The sequence below is a fragment of the Rhyacophila brunnea genome, unplaced genomic scaffold (assembly GCF_057557595.1).
Source record: "Rhyacophila brunnea isolate RB1 unplaced genomic scaffold, BYU_Rbru_1.0 scaffold_17, whole genome shotgun sequence".
Classification (NCBI taxonomy): Eukaryota; Metazoa; Arthropoda; class Insecta; order Trichoptera; family Rhyacophilidae; genus Rhyacophila; species Rhyacophila brunnea.
In genome coordinates this window covers 8,118,109-8,136,118 of record NW_028232827.1, presented here as the reverse complement: position 1 = coordinate 8,136,118, position 18,010 = coordinate 8,118,109, and the positions used below count along the sequence as shown (strand labels likewise).

General features: G+C 35.4%; 1 protein-coding gene across 1 annotated transcript in view; it reads right to left on the bottom strand.

Moving 5' to 3' along the window:
- The window catches only part of LOC147073634 (uncharacterized), a 23,363-nt gene extending 5,353 nt beyond the window's left edge, over nt 1-18,010 (bottom strand). The window contains exons 1-7 of the mRNA XM_085944973.1: nt 17,727-18,010; nt 17,047-17,131; nt 12,978-13,051; nt 9,651-10,050; nt 7,270-7,738; nt 5,643-5,761; nt 4,228-4,425 (exon numbers count right to left, since the gene is read on the bottom strand). Coding sequence (XP_085801099.1) covers nt 4,228-4,425; nt 5,643-5,761; nt 7,270-7,738; nt 9,651-10,050; nt 12,978-13,051; nt 17,047-17,131; nt 17,727-17,871 — 1,490 coding nt within the window. The 5' untranslated portion in view covers nt 17,872-18,010. The remainder of the gene's footprint in view (nt 1-4,227; nt 4,426-5,642; nt 5,762-7,269; nt 7,739-9,650; nt 10,051-12,977; nt 13,052-17,046; nt 17,132-17,726) is intronic.

Sequence of the window (18,010 nt, the reverse complement as noted above, 5' to 3'; positions counted from 1 at the left end):
GGACTCAGATTATGACATGTCGGAAGAGGAATTGGAACAACATGAGACTGATCATGATGTTGACGATACGGACTCTGACGAGCCAATTGAATTTTTGCGGTCATGGAGAACTGGTCCGTATATTCCAATAGTTCACGAATTCAATGATTGTCGATCTGGCGTGACATCGAACGACTTGGACGAATCCTCTCCCGAATGTCTTTTCTTTGAACATTTTTTGAATAAAAATATAATGTCGGAAATAGTGAACCAAACGAATACATTTTTTAACCATTCGTACAGTGCGGGAGACCTCGGACCGAAATCGCGGTCACACAATTGGACAGACACGTCAGTGCCGGAGTTGTATACATTTTTTGCCGTATCAATGCTGATGACTCGAAATAAGCACACGTCGATAGAGGAACATTGGAGTACCGATCCTTACCTGCATGCAGACATTTTTGGGAAAATAATGGCTAGAAATCGATACCAACTTATTTTACAAATGCTTCATTTTTCTGATCCTAGTGTGACCGCCTCAAATGATAGACTAGCTAAAATTAGATTACTGTTAGAACACACAAGAACAATTTTTAGGGAAACGATGATACCGTATCAGAATCTTTGCATAGATGAGAGCATAATCGTGTTTAAGGGTAGATTAATTTTTAAACAATTCATTCCTTCCAAAAGACATCGATTTGGAATAAAAATGTTTGTGATGTGTGACGTAATGACAGGATATATTATTGACTTTATAATTTATTGTGGGGAAGGGACTGACATACAAGACAATGAAAATCTCGGTATTTCCGGTGCGGTAGTGACAACGCTAATGAAAGACTATATCGGGAAAGGTCACACCTTATGGTGTGATAACTGGTATTCGAGTCCGGCGCTCTTTAAATACCTTCACTCTCACAAAACGAATGCTTGCGGTACAGTGAGAAAAAATCGTAAAGATATGCCAGAGTTCAGCAAACTGAAAAAGGGAGATACCGAGGCTAAGTACAATAGTCCACTTTTGGCTCTGAAATGGCACGATAGGAGGGATGTTCACATGCTATCCACCCTCCACGATGCATCATTTGGACCAACGGGAAAAGTGAACTATAGAACTGGCGAAAACATTGAAAAACCAAAATGTGTTATAGATTATAACAAAAATATGGGTACGGTAGATAAGTCCGACATGATGCTTAGCAACTTGTCGTGTATGAGAAAATCGATCAAGTGGTATAAAAAGGTCGCATTCCACATGATCGACTTATATTTATTAAATGCTTTTTATTTATATAAATTTATTAAATCTGACAAAAAAAACATTGGGCGATTTTCAACTCTGTGTAATAAAACAACTAGTGGACAAATATTGTGTGAGAATTTCAAATGCACCCCTGCCTAAGCCGACAGCGTCAACTAGCGATAATCCCGTACGATTATTGCCCAAAAGTGCAACGGGACATTTGCCAGAATACATTTTACCGACACAAAATACCGATAAGCCTAGAAGAAGATGTTTCGTATGCGGGAATTCTAAAAAAAATCCGAAAAAAACAAAACTCTCTCGCTATATGTGCCCAACGTGTGATGTTGCGTTATGTCTGTCACCTTGCTTTAAAATATATCACACATCTAAAGAATTTTAAAATAGGTTTATTATTGTATTTGTTTTTTTTTTTAATATGTGAGTTCGTGTTAATTTATCAATAATATTCAATAAGTGAAGTGTTTGTGTAGTTTAAATATATTAAAAGGGTCCCCTTTATATTTGTTTACGACTCAACCCGAAGACATTAATATGTGATTTATCGATATGCACTTGAAAATTAGTAACGCTCGATTCGTGGGAACGTATGCACAAGTGTCAAAATATTACATACCGCGCAGAGCTCTAACTAGTTGCTACAAAATGGCGACTTGCGGTAAGTTCTTTCAAATTTGGATAGCATTCGTTTGTTCGAGTGTTTCTGATATTATAACTGATTTATTACGGTTTTTTAGTGTGTCGAAATTATCTTAATGGCTTTGGGTTCTCGACTGGAGCTGTGACATATTTTTTATTGCTTTTTTTAGTATAGAACAAAGACGATAATGAAATTCATGCGTAGTTATGGTGCGTCATACGATTTTTGAGGCAGGTGCCGGGTTAATAAAAGATTAAAAAAAAAAAGAAAGAATGTTATATCTAATATCATTTGACATAATGACAATTCTCTATGATAAGACATTCAATCAAATGAATTGTAAATGTCGGAAAGTATCATTTTTTAAAACATATTTTTGATTAATGATTGCTACTAATTTTAAAACAAAAAGTTTTGTAAATGTTAACTAATATAAAAAGCTCCATGCAACTACAGTATAACATCGTTTTTACGTGCCCGGAATTCACGTTTTCCCGGCAATTTTTTCAGTCCCGATGTATTTCAGTACATTTAATACCCGCATTTACGTTTTTCTTTCCCGCGATTTACGTCGGAAATATTCAAAATATGCGAGTTACCCGCGCTTGACAATGATTGGGTCGTAACATTCGAACGGCGTAAGGTGAGAATTACATAACAAAAATGCAACAAAATAATATACATGAAAAATAAAAAAAAATTCAATAAAAATTTTAATTGAATGTTGTTTTTTAATAAAACGTTAGAAACATACAATTTAAATGTTCCTTTTTTCAATACCCCCCTTTTAAATTTTCCCTCCAATTAGGTTTTTCTTTTCAGTCCCTTAAAAAACGTAAAATAGGGGATATACTGTATCTACAATAGATTTAGCCAAAACTCAAGTTTCTTTTTCGTGCATGTAGTATTTTTTTTATAAACATAAAATAGCCCCCAAACAGTCTGCTGGTGCCAATGATGAAGATGAGCTGCTTTAGTAGCCAGTAGACCAATACCAATGGCTAACCATAGTTGCTGAACAACAATAAAGTGATAGCTGGAGATATTAAAGTAAAGAACCACAAGCAGAGGCGCACCCAGGGGGGGGGCCAAGGGGCCCTGGCACCCCCCAAGCATGAAAATTATCAGAATGATTTTAAACATTGAAATTGAAAGCCAATAAACTATACCTTTGGCTTAGACAAATAACACGGCAAAAAAATGATTTGTAATTCTCCAGCACCATTTTTAGAAAAAAAATCTTAGATTTTAATTTCTAACACAAAAATTTGGAAACACTAATGTCAGGTTTTTTTAGAAACCCAATCCCTAATGGAACTGTCAAAAAATTCTCGGTGTCCACCCGAATTCCAGAGTGGTGTAGGTCATGGCTGGGAAGGGCTGACAGGGCTCTAGCCTGGGGGCCCGGGCTGTGGGGGGCCCGGCGTGTCGGGTTGACCAGATAAGTGCGATAAACACACATAAATTAGCTTTAATAACGCTATTATACTTCATGACCATGAACATTTTCAATTATATAATTGTGCAATATATTTTGTTGATTACTATGTGTCGATACTCTACAGCTCCATTATTAAAGTAGATGTATTAAAAATCGCCAATAATTCACTGTAAGGTGACCTTAATTTGAACTAAAACACAATTTGAAAAACTTTAATGTAGTGTTTCACACTGCCTTTAATCTTAGCGGTAGGTAGGGGGCCCGCCAAATATCCTAGCCTGAAGGCCCGTTTCAGGATGTGGGGACCATGGTGTAGGTACACCGAGTGCAATATACAAAAGACTGATAAATGAGAAATTAGGCTGTGAAGAAGAAAAGGAGCCTATGGGACTAATTTACATTATCCTCCATGGGCCCCCCCAATATTAAATCCTGGGTGCGCCACTGACCACAAGCATACACAATCTTTCGGCAGTCCAATAGTAGCAACGTAACTATGAGACAGCGACATATCGAGACTAGCTGCGTCAAAGGAATTCAACTGTACTACAGCAGCGTATGCCAATACATCAAAGTTATCGGAACAACCTGCAGGCATGTGATGGTATTATTAACATTCAGCAGGATCGTTTGGGTTGCTTCAAAATTGTAAAAATGTATTTTTTGCCCAGCATATCTATGAAGTGCTTATCTAACAAGCTTGCATGTGGAGTAGGTAAGGTAAACGTTATTAACTTATTTACAAAATAATTATTAACAATGTACTACATCAATTAAATTTTCCACTACCAAATGGCAAGTCGGGCACCACACCACATTTGCTTACTAGAGCAAAAACCTTATGCATTGAAAGAACAGCTTGTAAATAAAAACAAAATAAATGCAACATTGCAATACTCGGGATTGGATGACTCTGCAGGCTGAGGTGTTGTATTTCCATGGCAGCGCGTGGTCGGTAGGAGTGTCAGGTCAGACATGTCTCCGTCAAAAGGTTCGCTCAACACTTCTTCCTTCACCGGCCTCTGCTCCGCCGCAAACATCATGGTCGCATCTTCGGATATGTCCATTTTGTTTTGCGGTTCAATGTTTTCCTTCCTGAACAAATTAAGTAAGGCGATTACAAAGTCGTTGTAGAAAATCATCTTCGACAGAGTTCGGGATCAAATATATGGCAGTGAAGCTGAAAAAATGGTTACTAATGATAATGATTAGATTAGCTGCTATATGGTCATTTCTCACTGCAAGCATCAATCACACTTATGTGCTGTGAAACCTAGTCTAGACCAAGAACACTGTTGACAATGTTTTCTATCTGCGGTAGAATACAAAACACATGGACATTTGCATCCGAACATATTCATTTACTGCTGGATGAAGGCCTTCCCTAGTTCCTTCCACTCCTCGGTCCCTAGTTCTTCACTGCTACGTTTATTCTGGAAACTCTTAAATGTTCATAAAGTTTGTATAAAAATGTTTATAAACAGTTTTTATACAAAGTTCATTATTAGTTCACACACAGATGTGTCTCAGTGTGTACTATCATGGGAAATTTATTTGGTATTGCATTAGTGTGATAAGCATAAAACAAGTTTTCTATGATTACCAATAACTATCATTGTTTAGAATATTTAGACGAATCACAAAAAATCGCAAATAACTGTAAACTGTCAATATATAAGAGTACAGTATAACAAGACGTAAAAACAGGCCGTTCTAGTCCTGGAATATAAATTTTTCTATGAAAAACTTTCTTCCAAATTAAATTACATGCAATTACAAATTCCAATAGAATGTTTTAATGAAGATATTTAACAAAACACCTTTTTTTTTTTAAATTTATTTGTTTCTTTATTAAACACCACAACAGGCCGTGAATCCCAATAACAGTGGTAAAACTCCCAGGCTTGAGGAATTTACATATTAGATTATGTAAATATATTTTGACCTCACCGGGAATCGAACCCAGAGCTCCGGGATGGAAGGTCAGCGCCTTACGCACTGCACCATGAGAGCCGTTATGAGGAATTAAAATTAATTTATCATGTACTTGTTTGATTAATGTATAATTCAGAAAAATGCCGTAGCCATGGATTTATTATGAAAGAAATATGGCTTCATTCTAAATTACTAAAGCAGGTTTAAAATGACACTATTTTAGGGCTTGAAGTATGTAGTTATATGATTAGTATTACGAGTATATGTGTATTGTATAATGAGAAAAGAATGGCCATCATAATGACACAAATACCTTTCCTACAAAGGTTCAGGATTCGTCTTCATTTTCGACCAACTCCTACGAATCCAGCACTTACTTTATCTGGTGTTTCATCTTGGGCCATTTTATTACTGGCTGATGCGCATATGACGGGCTGGCGTTGATGACGTCATCATCGTCTTGCTGCGATAATCTTAACTCGTCATTTATATTTATCTAAAAAGAAGAATGTTACTTGATATCAAATCACCTTTGCAACCACCGAAACCATACCAAATTTAGAATCTACTTAAAATGTGATTTCATTTTTTAAAAGTTATATTATAATATTAATACTATCGACCGAAGGTACTTGATGGAATTTGAATTAAAATTCTAATGGATATAAGTTTTGTACTATTCCATTTGAGTAATTTTTTGCGACCCGGGTTTCGCCTTTCGCCTAATTACCAATACGTTACCATTGTTTCCAGAATGGACGATTTTACACCTCTTGAGTGTAGTATTTTTATTGTTTATAATTACTAACTAAATTTTAATAATAAATATGACCATAAAATATGTAATAATAAGATGGGGTTTTGCGACAAATTCACATTTTATTATATTTTTTTACAATTATTTTAAGTTTATCTTAAAAATATTTTTCTTTTTAATGTTTTCTGATACAAATTGCAAGCTTCGTATTTTTCCGCTAGGTGCCTCTGGTTAGTAAAGACATCGGCATAATATATTACATTGTCCATCTTACGTATAGTCGGATAGCCACCAGAGTGGTCCATCATTGTCTTTCTTGTTTTCAAAGTAATCATGGAGTCTATTTATAAATTGGCAACACCATGGCCCCCACATCCTGAAGCGAGCCCCTAGGCTAGGATGTTTGGCGGGCTATCGCTAAGGGTAAAGTCAGTCTGCCGCGCTGCAGTAGCGTTATCCAAATGGTAAAATAATTTAATAATAAAAAATTTTTTTAGCGATTTTTTATATGTACGAGTACATCCATTTGAATTATGGAGTTGTCGAGTATCGGCACACAGTAAAAAATTGCATCGTACAACTAAATAGTTTTAATTATTAATATTATCAAGTAAAATAGCGACGCAGGCGACTTTTCTTGCTATTAGAGCAAATTTGTGATGTGTTTATCTCACTTATCTGGTCGGCTCGCCACGCCGGGCCCTTCCAGAGCCCGGGCCCCTAGGCTAGAGCCCTGTCAGCCCTTGTGGGGGCCATGGGCAACACTGTCGTTTAATAAGATAGCACCTACACTACAAATAAAAAAAATATGTTTAAATTAAAATAGTGAAATTGATTTTTATGTTGATTATAGATACCAATGGGTCTATTCTATGCTTATCGACCGCTATCACCTATCTTGCTGCTGTTAAAATATCGCACTTATTGCAACAATAAAAACCGGCTTCGTGTAATTGTTACAATAAGTGCTAATATTTTGATACAAACCTACCCTAAGTTTGATACTATTTATCAATTTAGTGTTCGATAAGTATAGAATAGACCCACATGTGTATATAAATTCTATTGGTCATTGCGCAATGAGAGCAGGTCGGGAGTGTCGTCAAAATGGAACATGTCCATTTAACTATCAGTTTTCTTACAGATAGAAATTTTTTTAAAGGCTTCTCTTATTCTTGTCTGAAAGGGTGCGGACACATCAGGGTTGATAGAGGGAAAGCATGTGCATGTAAAATATGAAATAATACCTTTGATATTTCAAGAGACGCTTGCATGCCGGCTTTAAGCATAGCATCATCATCGATATACTCTGTCGATGTGCTCCTGATGCCTCCGAAAAAGTTTTGCGCCATAGATATATCTAAGGGTGGCAGCTTCTGTTTGGCCTTCGAGAAGGATAACCTGGACTGCTTCATCGCTTTACATTTTGCTATCTTTTTACGCTTGGTCGCATCGGCTTTAGAATCATCTTTAACAGCAACATTTAGCTCTTGTAATAAACTAATTGAGTGCCGTTTTATCCTGTCAATTTTCTTTTCTGACAATACTACCGCTGGGGAATTTGATGTTTCCGGTTTTGATATTGGAATCTTCTCATCGCTGGAATTCGTACTCTTCAATAGCGATGGACTGGTGTATATTTTTACAGGCACATCTTCAGTGGCTTCCTTAACTTCTGGAAGGCATTCATTTATTGTTGCAGTTATATCTTCTGATCTAGATAAAACAATAGAATATCAACAATATACACATATCACATCACTGTGAGGTTTGATAGTTTTGACATGAAACTAGATGTAGTCGGAGGGGCACCGAGTGAGAGAAGCTGATGCAATAGGCTTAATGCAATCACATTAGCTCTGCCCAATTCGTGCAGACAAGAAGTAATTCCATCTGAACATATCCATGGTTCCACTATATCAACTTAACTTGTTAAAATTATATTTAAATTCCATTTGGAGTAATCCTGACAGCAACTATGAATCGAAATTAGTAATGTTATTCTTCTTCTTACCGTGCCATCTCCTAACGGAGGTCGGCCACCATCAGGATGATCATTTCTTTATCTGCTACCCGGAATAGTTCGGTGGAATGCCATGAATTACCATGATTCAAATTATAAAATATGATAACCATAATTCGGAAACCTTAGAAACCCATTACGAATGCTAAAATTTTAATTCTTGTATTATTAATTAAATAAAAAATAGTTTAGGTACAAGAATGTAGATATTGTATTACAGTCTTGAATGGCATCTTGTGAATGTCTTAAATTGATATTTGTAATGTATATGACATGTTAAAAAAAAATATAATATATATACCTACATATATTATTTTTATATAATCATTGTTATTAAACCTTGTTTGCTTCTAAGCAGAACATGTCTACTACAGAGAGTACAGGTTATATTAATAGGCATTTTTACGAGAATTGGTTATCAGCCATTTGCCTAACCCATTGGGTCCTTGCCATGGCCTCCACATCCGTAAGTGGGCCCCAGGGCCAGGATGTTTGGCGGACCCCCCTACATATCAATAAGATTAGAGGTAGTGTGATGTTCTACAGTAGTGTTCCCAAAATGATATTCAGCGGTAAAATGATGGGTATTCCGTGTTATGGATATGGATCATATTATGGAACATCAATCGCGACAATTTTGTGACCCTTCGCCATATTGGATTAAATATAGCCACTTTTATTAAACAGGCACACTAAAAATAAGTATAAAATAAAATTCTAGGCGCAATTATCATTTCATTATATTATATCATTGCATCACCCAGCTACGTAATATATTTTATAATGATAACCTTTAATTGAAATAGCGCCGCAGACAACTATTTTTACTCTTAAGAGTGAATTTTAGATTTGTGTTTATCTCACTCGACTGGCTCCCTCCTAAGCTCGGGCCTCAAGGCTACAGTCCTGTCAACCCTCCCCTTGTGGGTGACATGTTCCTTGCACTAGATCAGTGGTCGGCAAACCGCGGCTCTTTGGCCCCTTGAATGCGGCTCTGTTTCATATGATTAGTTGAAAAAACTAGCATTTGCTGTTCTTTCCCTTTTCGGTTCTACATATTCATGAAAACAATCTTTTTCAAGCATGAACCTTATCAATAGTAAATTGAGAAGTCGTCTTATTGATGAGGATATGGCATCTTGCCTAAAAATAAAAACAACAATATACAAACCTGACTTACCCAAACTTTCCAAGATGCAAGGCCATTGTTCACATTAAGTGTTTGTCAGTCATTGTCATGATTTAATTTTATGGATTCCATACTTACAAATTGATTTTTATCAATAAATATGATCATTATTAAGTATTAAGACTCACAATTTTAATTAAAGTTTATTAAGTTAATAAGCAGTGTACCTACCTATATAGTTTAAGGTTAAGAAATTTGACTCTCAAAAGAAATCTCAATCTTGTACTGTTGATATTTGGCTCTGTTGACTAATGAGTTTGCCGACCACTGAACTAGATCAAACACGCATTGAATAATATAACATGGATTTTTTCCCCGGACGTATCAGCGACCTACGGCTCCAGAGAATGCTGTTCTATCAACTCAGCCATTGTGATATTCTAATGACTTCCATAAAACTGGTATTAATTTCATACCTGACAATTGATGTAGTTCTAGATTCATAGGAGCGAATTTTGGCCTTTCCTAATATAGGACTGGTCATGCTATCTGCTTCTACATTCACATCAACAAAGGCCTCTTTTGTCGGTGAAATAATGGAGCTGATCTTCAACCTCTTCTTCGGTGTCATAAACGTTGCAGCACACTCCTTCAGAATGTCAGAATCAGAAACATCGGGTGAATTTCGACTTTTTATTTTCCTACTGATGCGAGGAGCACTTTTTACAGCGTTTGCATCAGTATCTTGAGGAATATCATCAGGATTATCTACCAACAACTGAGTGAATATGTTGTGAGCTTTTTCTAATGAGTTCTTTGAAGTAGATGATATATTTACGGCCGCGTTTTCTGTTGATATTTGACCAAATATATTGGCTGAAAATAAAAAATACAAATTAGTACTGAGCATAAAGGCTCTGAAAGAATGCTTTTGGCAAGTAGGTCGTATGCGGGTTACTCGGATGTTTAATGGTCAATTTACACAGGTTAGCTACGCATTTTGCTAGCTAATATTACATAGATAATATACTACTAACACCAGTGGCGAAAGGTGGAGGTAGGCTGTTAAGATCTGTCATAAATAGTGCACACTAAACTTTGTCAGTCATACGTATTTGTTTTCATTGAAATAATACTACAATTTACAGATGGTGTTGGTTAGATTTTAAAATTCAATTAAACCCTACGAAAACCAACCAATAATAGATAATAGTCAAAAAATACTCGTCTATCTATAAAATGTCTAAAATTATGCAATTAAATCATACATAACTTCGGATATTTTATAGATAGAATAATGTTTTTTATCTATTATAGTTTGGTTTAGCCAGGGTTTAATGAATTTAAAAAAATGAACAAACAATATGTATTCTTAATCCAACGAAAACAAATAAGTATGAATGAAAAAGTGTGCACAATTTTGTCATATCGCCCAAAGTATACCAAAACTATTATGGTGTAGTTTAGGCGAGGTTTAATTGATTTTTAAAAACTAACCAACACCATCTGTAAATTATAATCTGAGCTCAATAAAAACAAATGCGTATGACTAATGTTAAAATTTGATGTGCCCTATTTATGGCGGATCTTCACAGCATACCTCCACCCTTCGCCACTGACTAACACATAGGTACTCATGGGGCACATTCAGACATGCTGATGACTCGTACTGTGCATTCCCTACCACTCCTTCCATTTACAATGCGAGCTACTTTGAACGACATGATACACATGCTACCGCTGCGCTGAAGAGAGCTACTCGCATGTTTTTTGTGGCATGGTATTCGCATGTGGCATTGTGAGATATGTTAAAATGCAAAACCCGGCTTCCGAAATATTAACAATATTTCTCAGGCTAAAGGCAAGAAAACTTGATTGTGTGGTGTGTGCACGTGTTGGGATTGAAACTTTTAGATTTGCTCGATTTTCAAAATCTTAACATCGTCGTCGTCAAAGTGTGGCAACTGTGCATGGAATTCTCATCATCATTTCCATTAAGGTTCTCCGGATATTCACAAAATCACTCAACAGTAGTTTTCGTGACATAAAAGACAAAATAGTCTAAGTACATAATACATAGTGTTTTGTTATTGTTGAAATTTTCACGAGTCAAGCAATTAACGTGGTCGGCCGGTCGAGTCTAAATGAAAGTAATCAACCTCATCTACTTTTATCCACTTTGTCATGTAGTTAAGTATACTATTCTGTTCCTAAAAATTTTCCTACCTTAACTCATATACTGGTCACTAGAGGAGAGTTGGAAATACTGTCACCAGTTTGTGTACTCAAGTAGCAGTTGAAACGACCCATACTCAGTACGTGTGGCCCAATAAACTTGTTCCAAAAAACTTGCAACAAAAAACTTCACGAGTCGCTGGCTAGTTGGTAGACTTTCAATACTATTGACATTAAATGCGCGCGAGCGAGATACCACTTAAATACAATTATATTTTAATTTATTAGTCTATGCATGTGAATGACATCATTTTATGTATGAATAATAGGTCATAAATTTTCTGTAGCAGCATACTCCCTCGGAAATGTAGTGGAGTGACAGCAGTTTAAAATAAAAAAATATTTGTTATCAGTTTTATCTTAACAAGAATAATATTATAACATAACATAAAAAAACTCATAGATTTTAAAATGTGTTAAAAAAAATTATAATAAATGGGACATTGCGAAAAGCCCAGCTCAGTGAATTTTCAGTGATTCTATTGAAGCCGATATTTCAAATACTAATACGGAGTTAAGTTTTAGTTCCAGTTGAGTATACGCACGCTTAACGCTCTATATAGTATTCCAAATACTAGTAAGTATTTTGGAACAAGTTTTGATACTAAGTATTTTTTTATACCGGTAGTAAGTATACTTAGTAGAGGTGAGTTGGAAATACTGTCATCAGTTTATGTACTCAAGTTTCGGATGAAACTACCCATACTCAGTATGTGTGGCCCAATAAACTTATTCCAAAAAACTTGTGATGATGTCATCGCGAGTCGCTGTTCTGTGCACTCGCTAGTTGGTAGACTTTCAACACTATTGACATTAAATGCGCGCGAGCGAGATACCATGCGCGTAAATGAAATAGCACTTGAATATAGGTATATTTTAATTTATTAGACTACTGCGTTCGAATGTTTGAATAATAGGTCATACATTTTGTGTCGCAGCACAGTGGTGACATGACGCACAGGCTTAGGCTTGTTATACGACCGCTCAAAACATGTTTAAAATTTAAAAAAAATCACTGTTATTCATTTTTGTTAACAAGAATATTGTAACCTAACAGAAAAACAACTCATAAATTTAAAATGTTTTTAAAATTGTATAATAAATGGGACTTCTCGACAAGCGGAGCTCAGCATACTTTTAGCGATTCTATTGAAGCCGATACACAGTCTGAGTTCCCTGAGCCGATACGTATTTCAAATACTAATATGGAGTTAGTTTTAGTTTCAGTTGAGTATGAAACGTTTGTCGCATACGCACGCCAAACGATCTATATAGTATTTTGGAACAAGTTTCTATACTAAGTATTTTTTTATACTGGTAGTAAGTATACTTAGTCTTCAAAATCGACCAGTTTTCCCACCTCTACTGGTCACTGAGAACGTTCTCTGTTGCAGTCACATGCCAGTTTTACTATGACCTTGATTAGGATGCAGAAGTCAAAATACCAATTTTTTTTTTAAATATGTTATCATTAATGTTTTACATGCACTGGTAACACACTTTTGTTGAACACTTATGCTTTAAGCAAAATAATTATTGATATCTTTTCTTATATAAAAAATATTTACCGAGTGTTTTCATCACAGTGCCCTGGTCATTCAATTTCTTCTGCAGTTTTGTACAATTCTTGCAGTTTTCCAAGCTAAAAGAAATTATATTATTCAGTATAAAATATCTATAATACATGCTGACTTCACAACAGTAGCGAAGGGTGGAGGTAGGCTGTTAAGATCCGACATTAATAGTCCACAATAACGACTACAATTTGCAGATGGTATTGGTTAGTTTTTAAAAATCAATTAAACCCAAATCAAACCATTATAAATTCTAATGGATTCAAGCTCTGTACTATTCCATTTAAGTGGTTTTTTGCGACCCAGGTTTCGCCTTTCGGCATCTTCAGGCGTCGTGTACACTCACCAAAGGCAAACACACACTGACAACGAACACTCTTAACTCTACCTTATATAGTAACCATTATAGTTTTATAGTATAGTAAACCATTATAGTTTTGGTATATTTTGGGCAATACGGCAAAATTGTGCACACTTTTGCATTCATACTTCATTCATATCGTTGGATTAAGAATACATATTATACATATTGTCGTTCATTTTTTTAAATTCATTAAACCCTGGCTCAGCCAAACTATAATAGATGAAAAATATTATTCTCTCTATAAAATATCCGAAGTTATGTATAATTTAATTGCATAATTTTAGATACGAGGGTGGGTCAATAATTCCTTAGAAAAAAGCATTAAAACAGTTTTTATTTTTGTATTTTTTTTTTATTTCTCAACATAATCTCCTTGGAGCTCAATACACTTGGTTAGACGTTTCTCAATTTTTTTTAAACCGTCAGAAAAATAAGTTTTCGGAAGGTCCTCAAAATAAGCATTTGTCCGATCGATGACTTCTTCATTTGAAAAAAAACGTTGTCCACTTAGCCATTTTTTTAAGTTTGGGAAAAGGAAAAAGTCACTGGGGGCTAAATCTGGCGAATACGGTGGGTGGTCGACCAATTCGAACTTCAATTCTTCAATTTTAGCCATTGATCGTAAACATGTGTGAACACGGGCATTGTCCTGATGAAAGAGGATTTTTTTCCTGTTTAAATGAGGCCGTTTTTCTTCAATTTTGTTTTTTAGCTGGTCCAATAAAGATGCATAATAATCCCCTGTTATTGTTTTTCCTTTTTCCAAATAGTCAACGAAAATAATTCCACGTGCATCCCAAAATACAGTAGCCATAACCTTACCAGCTGATTTTACGGTTTTCGCCTTCTTTGGACATGGTTCGCCTTTCGCAATCCACTGCTTTGACTGTTCTTTCGTCTCGGGAGTATAGTGGTGTATCCATGTTTCATCTACAGTCACAAAGCGACGAAAAAATTCATCCGGATTGCGTTGCATGAGCGACAACAGGGCTTTAGAGGCCACCACCCTATTGCGTTTATTGTCGACTGTGAGCAAACGCGGCACCCATCTTGCAGAAAGATTTTTCATGCCCAATTTGTCATGTAAAATAGAAATGACGCTACCTTTTGAGATCCCTGTAACCTCAATTATCTCACTCAACTTTAATCTTCGGTCGCTTAACACCATATCGTGGATTTTATTGATCATTTCTGGTGTAGTCACCTCTACAGGACGTCCTGAGCGTGGTTCATCCTTTGTTGATGTACGACCACGTTTAAATTCATTTAACCAGTTATAAATAGTTGCAAGTGAAGGAGCAGATATGCCGTGAACTAAATCCAACTCATTTTTTATTTCCTTTGCTGTTAACCCTTTTATATTAAAATGTTTAATAACAGCTCTAAACTCAATTTTCTCCATTTTCCATTTTTCCATTTTCCACAAGCAAATTTTTTTTTTAAATGTACGAGAAACACACAACAACCCGACCAATCTGATTGAAACTTCGCAGCATACTGAATCGGTAGTGCCGCTGCATGAAAACAAACCGCTTACAGTACTAGTCGCGCCACCTGTCGGCTTTTCTAAGGACTTATTGACCCACCCTCGTATTTTATAGATAGACGAGTATTTTTTGATTATTATCTATCATGGCTTGGTTTTCGCAGGGTTTAGTTGAATTTTAAAAACTAACCAACATCATCTGCAGATTGTAGTCTTATTTCAAAGAACACACATACGTATGACTGACAAAGTTTAGTGTGCATTATTTATGGCGGATCTTAACAGCCTACCTCCACCCTTTGCCACTGCTTCACAATATGGGAACTGCCAAGTCAACTTAGCTTTAACTGTGAAATGTCGCTGCGAAGAAGCATGCTACAGATCCCAAACACAGATGGAATTACTAACACAGCGGTTTTAGCTGGAAGAGCAGTCAGAATCTATCGATAATGACGATGCATTAAGAAAACAATCTATTGTAAAAGAGGTTATATATATTGCAGTAGCGAAGAATACCTCTGTTGGAGGTGTGAGTGTCCTACGAAAATGAAACACAAATTATAAACATGCAATAAATAGTGTGTGTTGCAATCTTCAAATACACCAATGTTGAATGAGCGTCAGTACATAAACCGAGAGCAGTTGTCAGAACGAAGGACAAGTTTAAAATGACATATTCTTGACACGTGTTTAAGTTTATCTATATTCTTCCACACTCGAGATCGGTTGCATATTACTGCACACCCGTTAAGTATTTCAGTTCCCATCAATTCTGTGTTCCCTGGTCATAGTTTTGTAACTACTTATGTAGATATGTCTTTTTCCGTATGTGTATATTTGCATTAAATAATGTAGTCAATTTATTTACTAATAATATATAATTAGTTTACTTATATTCATACTAATTGAAATACATTTTAATAATGATTTTAACAAGGTATGTATATAAATTTTATAATAATTGGGGCAGGGTTTGAAACCAAACATTTCCAGCAGAAAAATAAGACCACCATTGGAGTCTTTATCAAACTGTTATTTTTATACAATTGTTTTTCTGATAGCTATGCGGTAAACTCAGTGACGTCCCTAGACAAAATGCCGCCCCTGGACAGCGCCAAACTGCCGACCCATTTTTGTATACAGTATTTTTTATCATCCGTGGATGTGTCGTTTCATATGAATATATCGTCACTGTTCTGGCAGAAGACACTAATTCGAAAAAATGACAAATTGAGTTAGTACCAAAATGTTCATTATTTCAAACTTTACCGTCTGGAAACCTTCTTAATAAATAAACAGTCTTAATTTTAAAGTCATCCTTTTTACGATTACTTAATAAACTCACATGATAGACCATTATTTCACACATTTTAACTACTTCAAAGTCAAATTACTCAAAACTAGTATTCTCCAGTTAGTGTGTTCTGCCAGAACAGAGACGAATGTCGGTCACCAAGGACGTCGAGTGGCAACGGAATTAAACTAGACATCGCAAACTCGACAAAAAATTACAGTCCTGTTAAACTTTTTTTGTATAATACACTTTGTTTCCAACCAGTGAGCTGAATTTTTTTAATGGAAAAATATTTTCGTTATTAATACGTTTAAGTTGCTATTTCTATATTATATACCAAACGATTCTCATCAATTTGCCGCCCTTCGAGTAACTGCCGCCCCAAGCGACGCTCAATCTGCCTACCCCCACGGGACGTCACTGGGTAAACTTCTTGCTAACTCTTACAAATACAGCATGAAAAAAAAAATATTGCATTTATTACATTTTACACTAATCATGTAGGCTTGAATAATCCGGAGATTTCATTGTAGTCAGATAGATGTCACTGCCTAATTTAAATAAGCACACAATTAAATCACCTGTATCAATACTTAATTACATTTCACTGCTTAATAGATTTTCGCAATTAAATAATTTCTTCATAAGTTAAGGTAAATCAAGTTCAATAGAATTGTTTTGTAGCAAGTCTTCAACCCTGATATTTTTTAAGGTAAGCTTAGTAAAGAGCCTTCACCATTGAATACAAGAATAAGGGGTCGTCCATATATGATATCACACCATATTGATATAATGTGACGAATGGGGGGGGATTAAGAAATGTGACATAATTATACAGGGATATGAAAGATTTTGAGACATGTAAAATACCCAAAATCGTGTGATGTCATTTATGGAACGACCCTCAATAGTTACTTACTATTTACAATGTTCAGTAAGTTTGAGAATGTTGTTCTCAAACTGTTTCTTTTCAGTTAGGAGAGCATTATAAGCTCGAGATATACCTGTAAAATAAAAAATATTAAATAGTAGGTAGATAATTTTCCTTCATAGTTGTCTTGTGGCATTCATGATTTGGTTCGAATGTTCTCTGTGATATTTATTTCACTTATTTGTTTTTAAACGGCGCATGCACTTTTAAGACTAATCCAGACCAACATACATTTATTTTGACCATGTCCGATCCTAATTTCAAATGGGCCTCCACAGAGAGGAGGTTATATTAACAGATTTTTGTTTTTACGAGATATTGATGTTAGCCACTTGCTCAACCTATTAGGTCTATGCTGACTACAAACAGACAATGACAAGCAATATGTGTATTTGCCAGACCCAGGATTCGAACCTTACGAAATTATAAAGCGACGCGTTAGCCGCTCGGTCATCGTGGGTATACCTATCAGTTATTTCAAGCAAATTATTCTAGATTTTTGATTCAGCACACATCTGGCATTGTGCCAAAAAAAAGTTGAGAATGAAGTAATCACAGAGAAAATAAAGCTGCAAAGGAATTTCACTATTGTAAGCTATAAATAAATAGATGTAACCTAATAAACAATAAATGTTAAATAATTTATAAATTACAAAAGTATTACCTACCGTTGAATTTTATAATGGTTTGACACAAAAACTTCGCGCATTCCAATAGATTATTTTCACTACAATTGTTTAAGAATTCCCATTCGAAGAGCGTGGGATAGTGTAGTTGCTCGAAGGGTTTATTATTAGTACTACTTTTAGACATTTCGGATTCATTAAATATCTATATATCATCAAAACATAAATCTACAAACTTTACGTAGCTGTCAAAAAACGGCGCCACAACATTTCGGACGTTAGCACCAAACAAAAGTAAAATTACTTGTTCCATACAATTAGTCTAT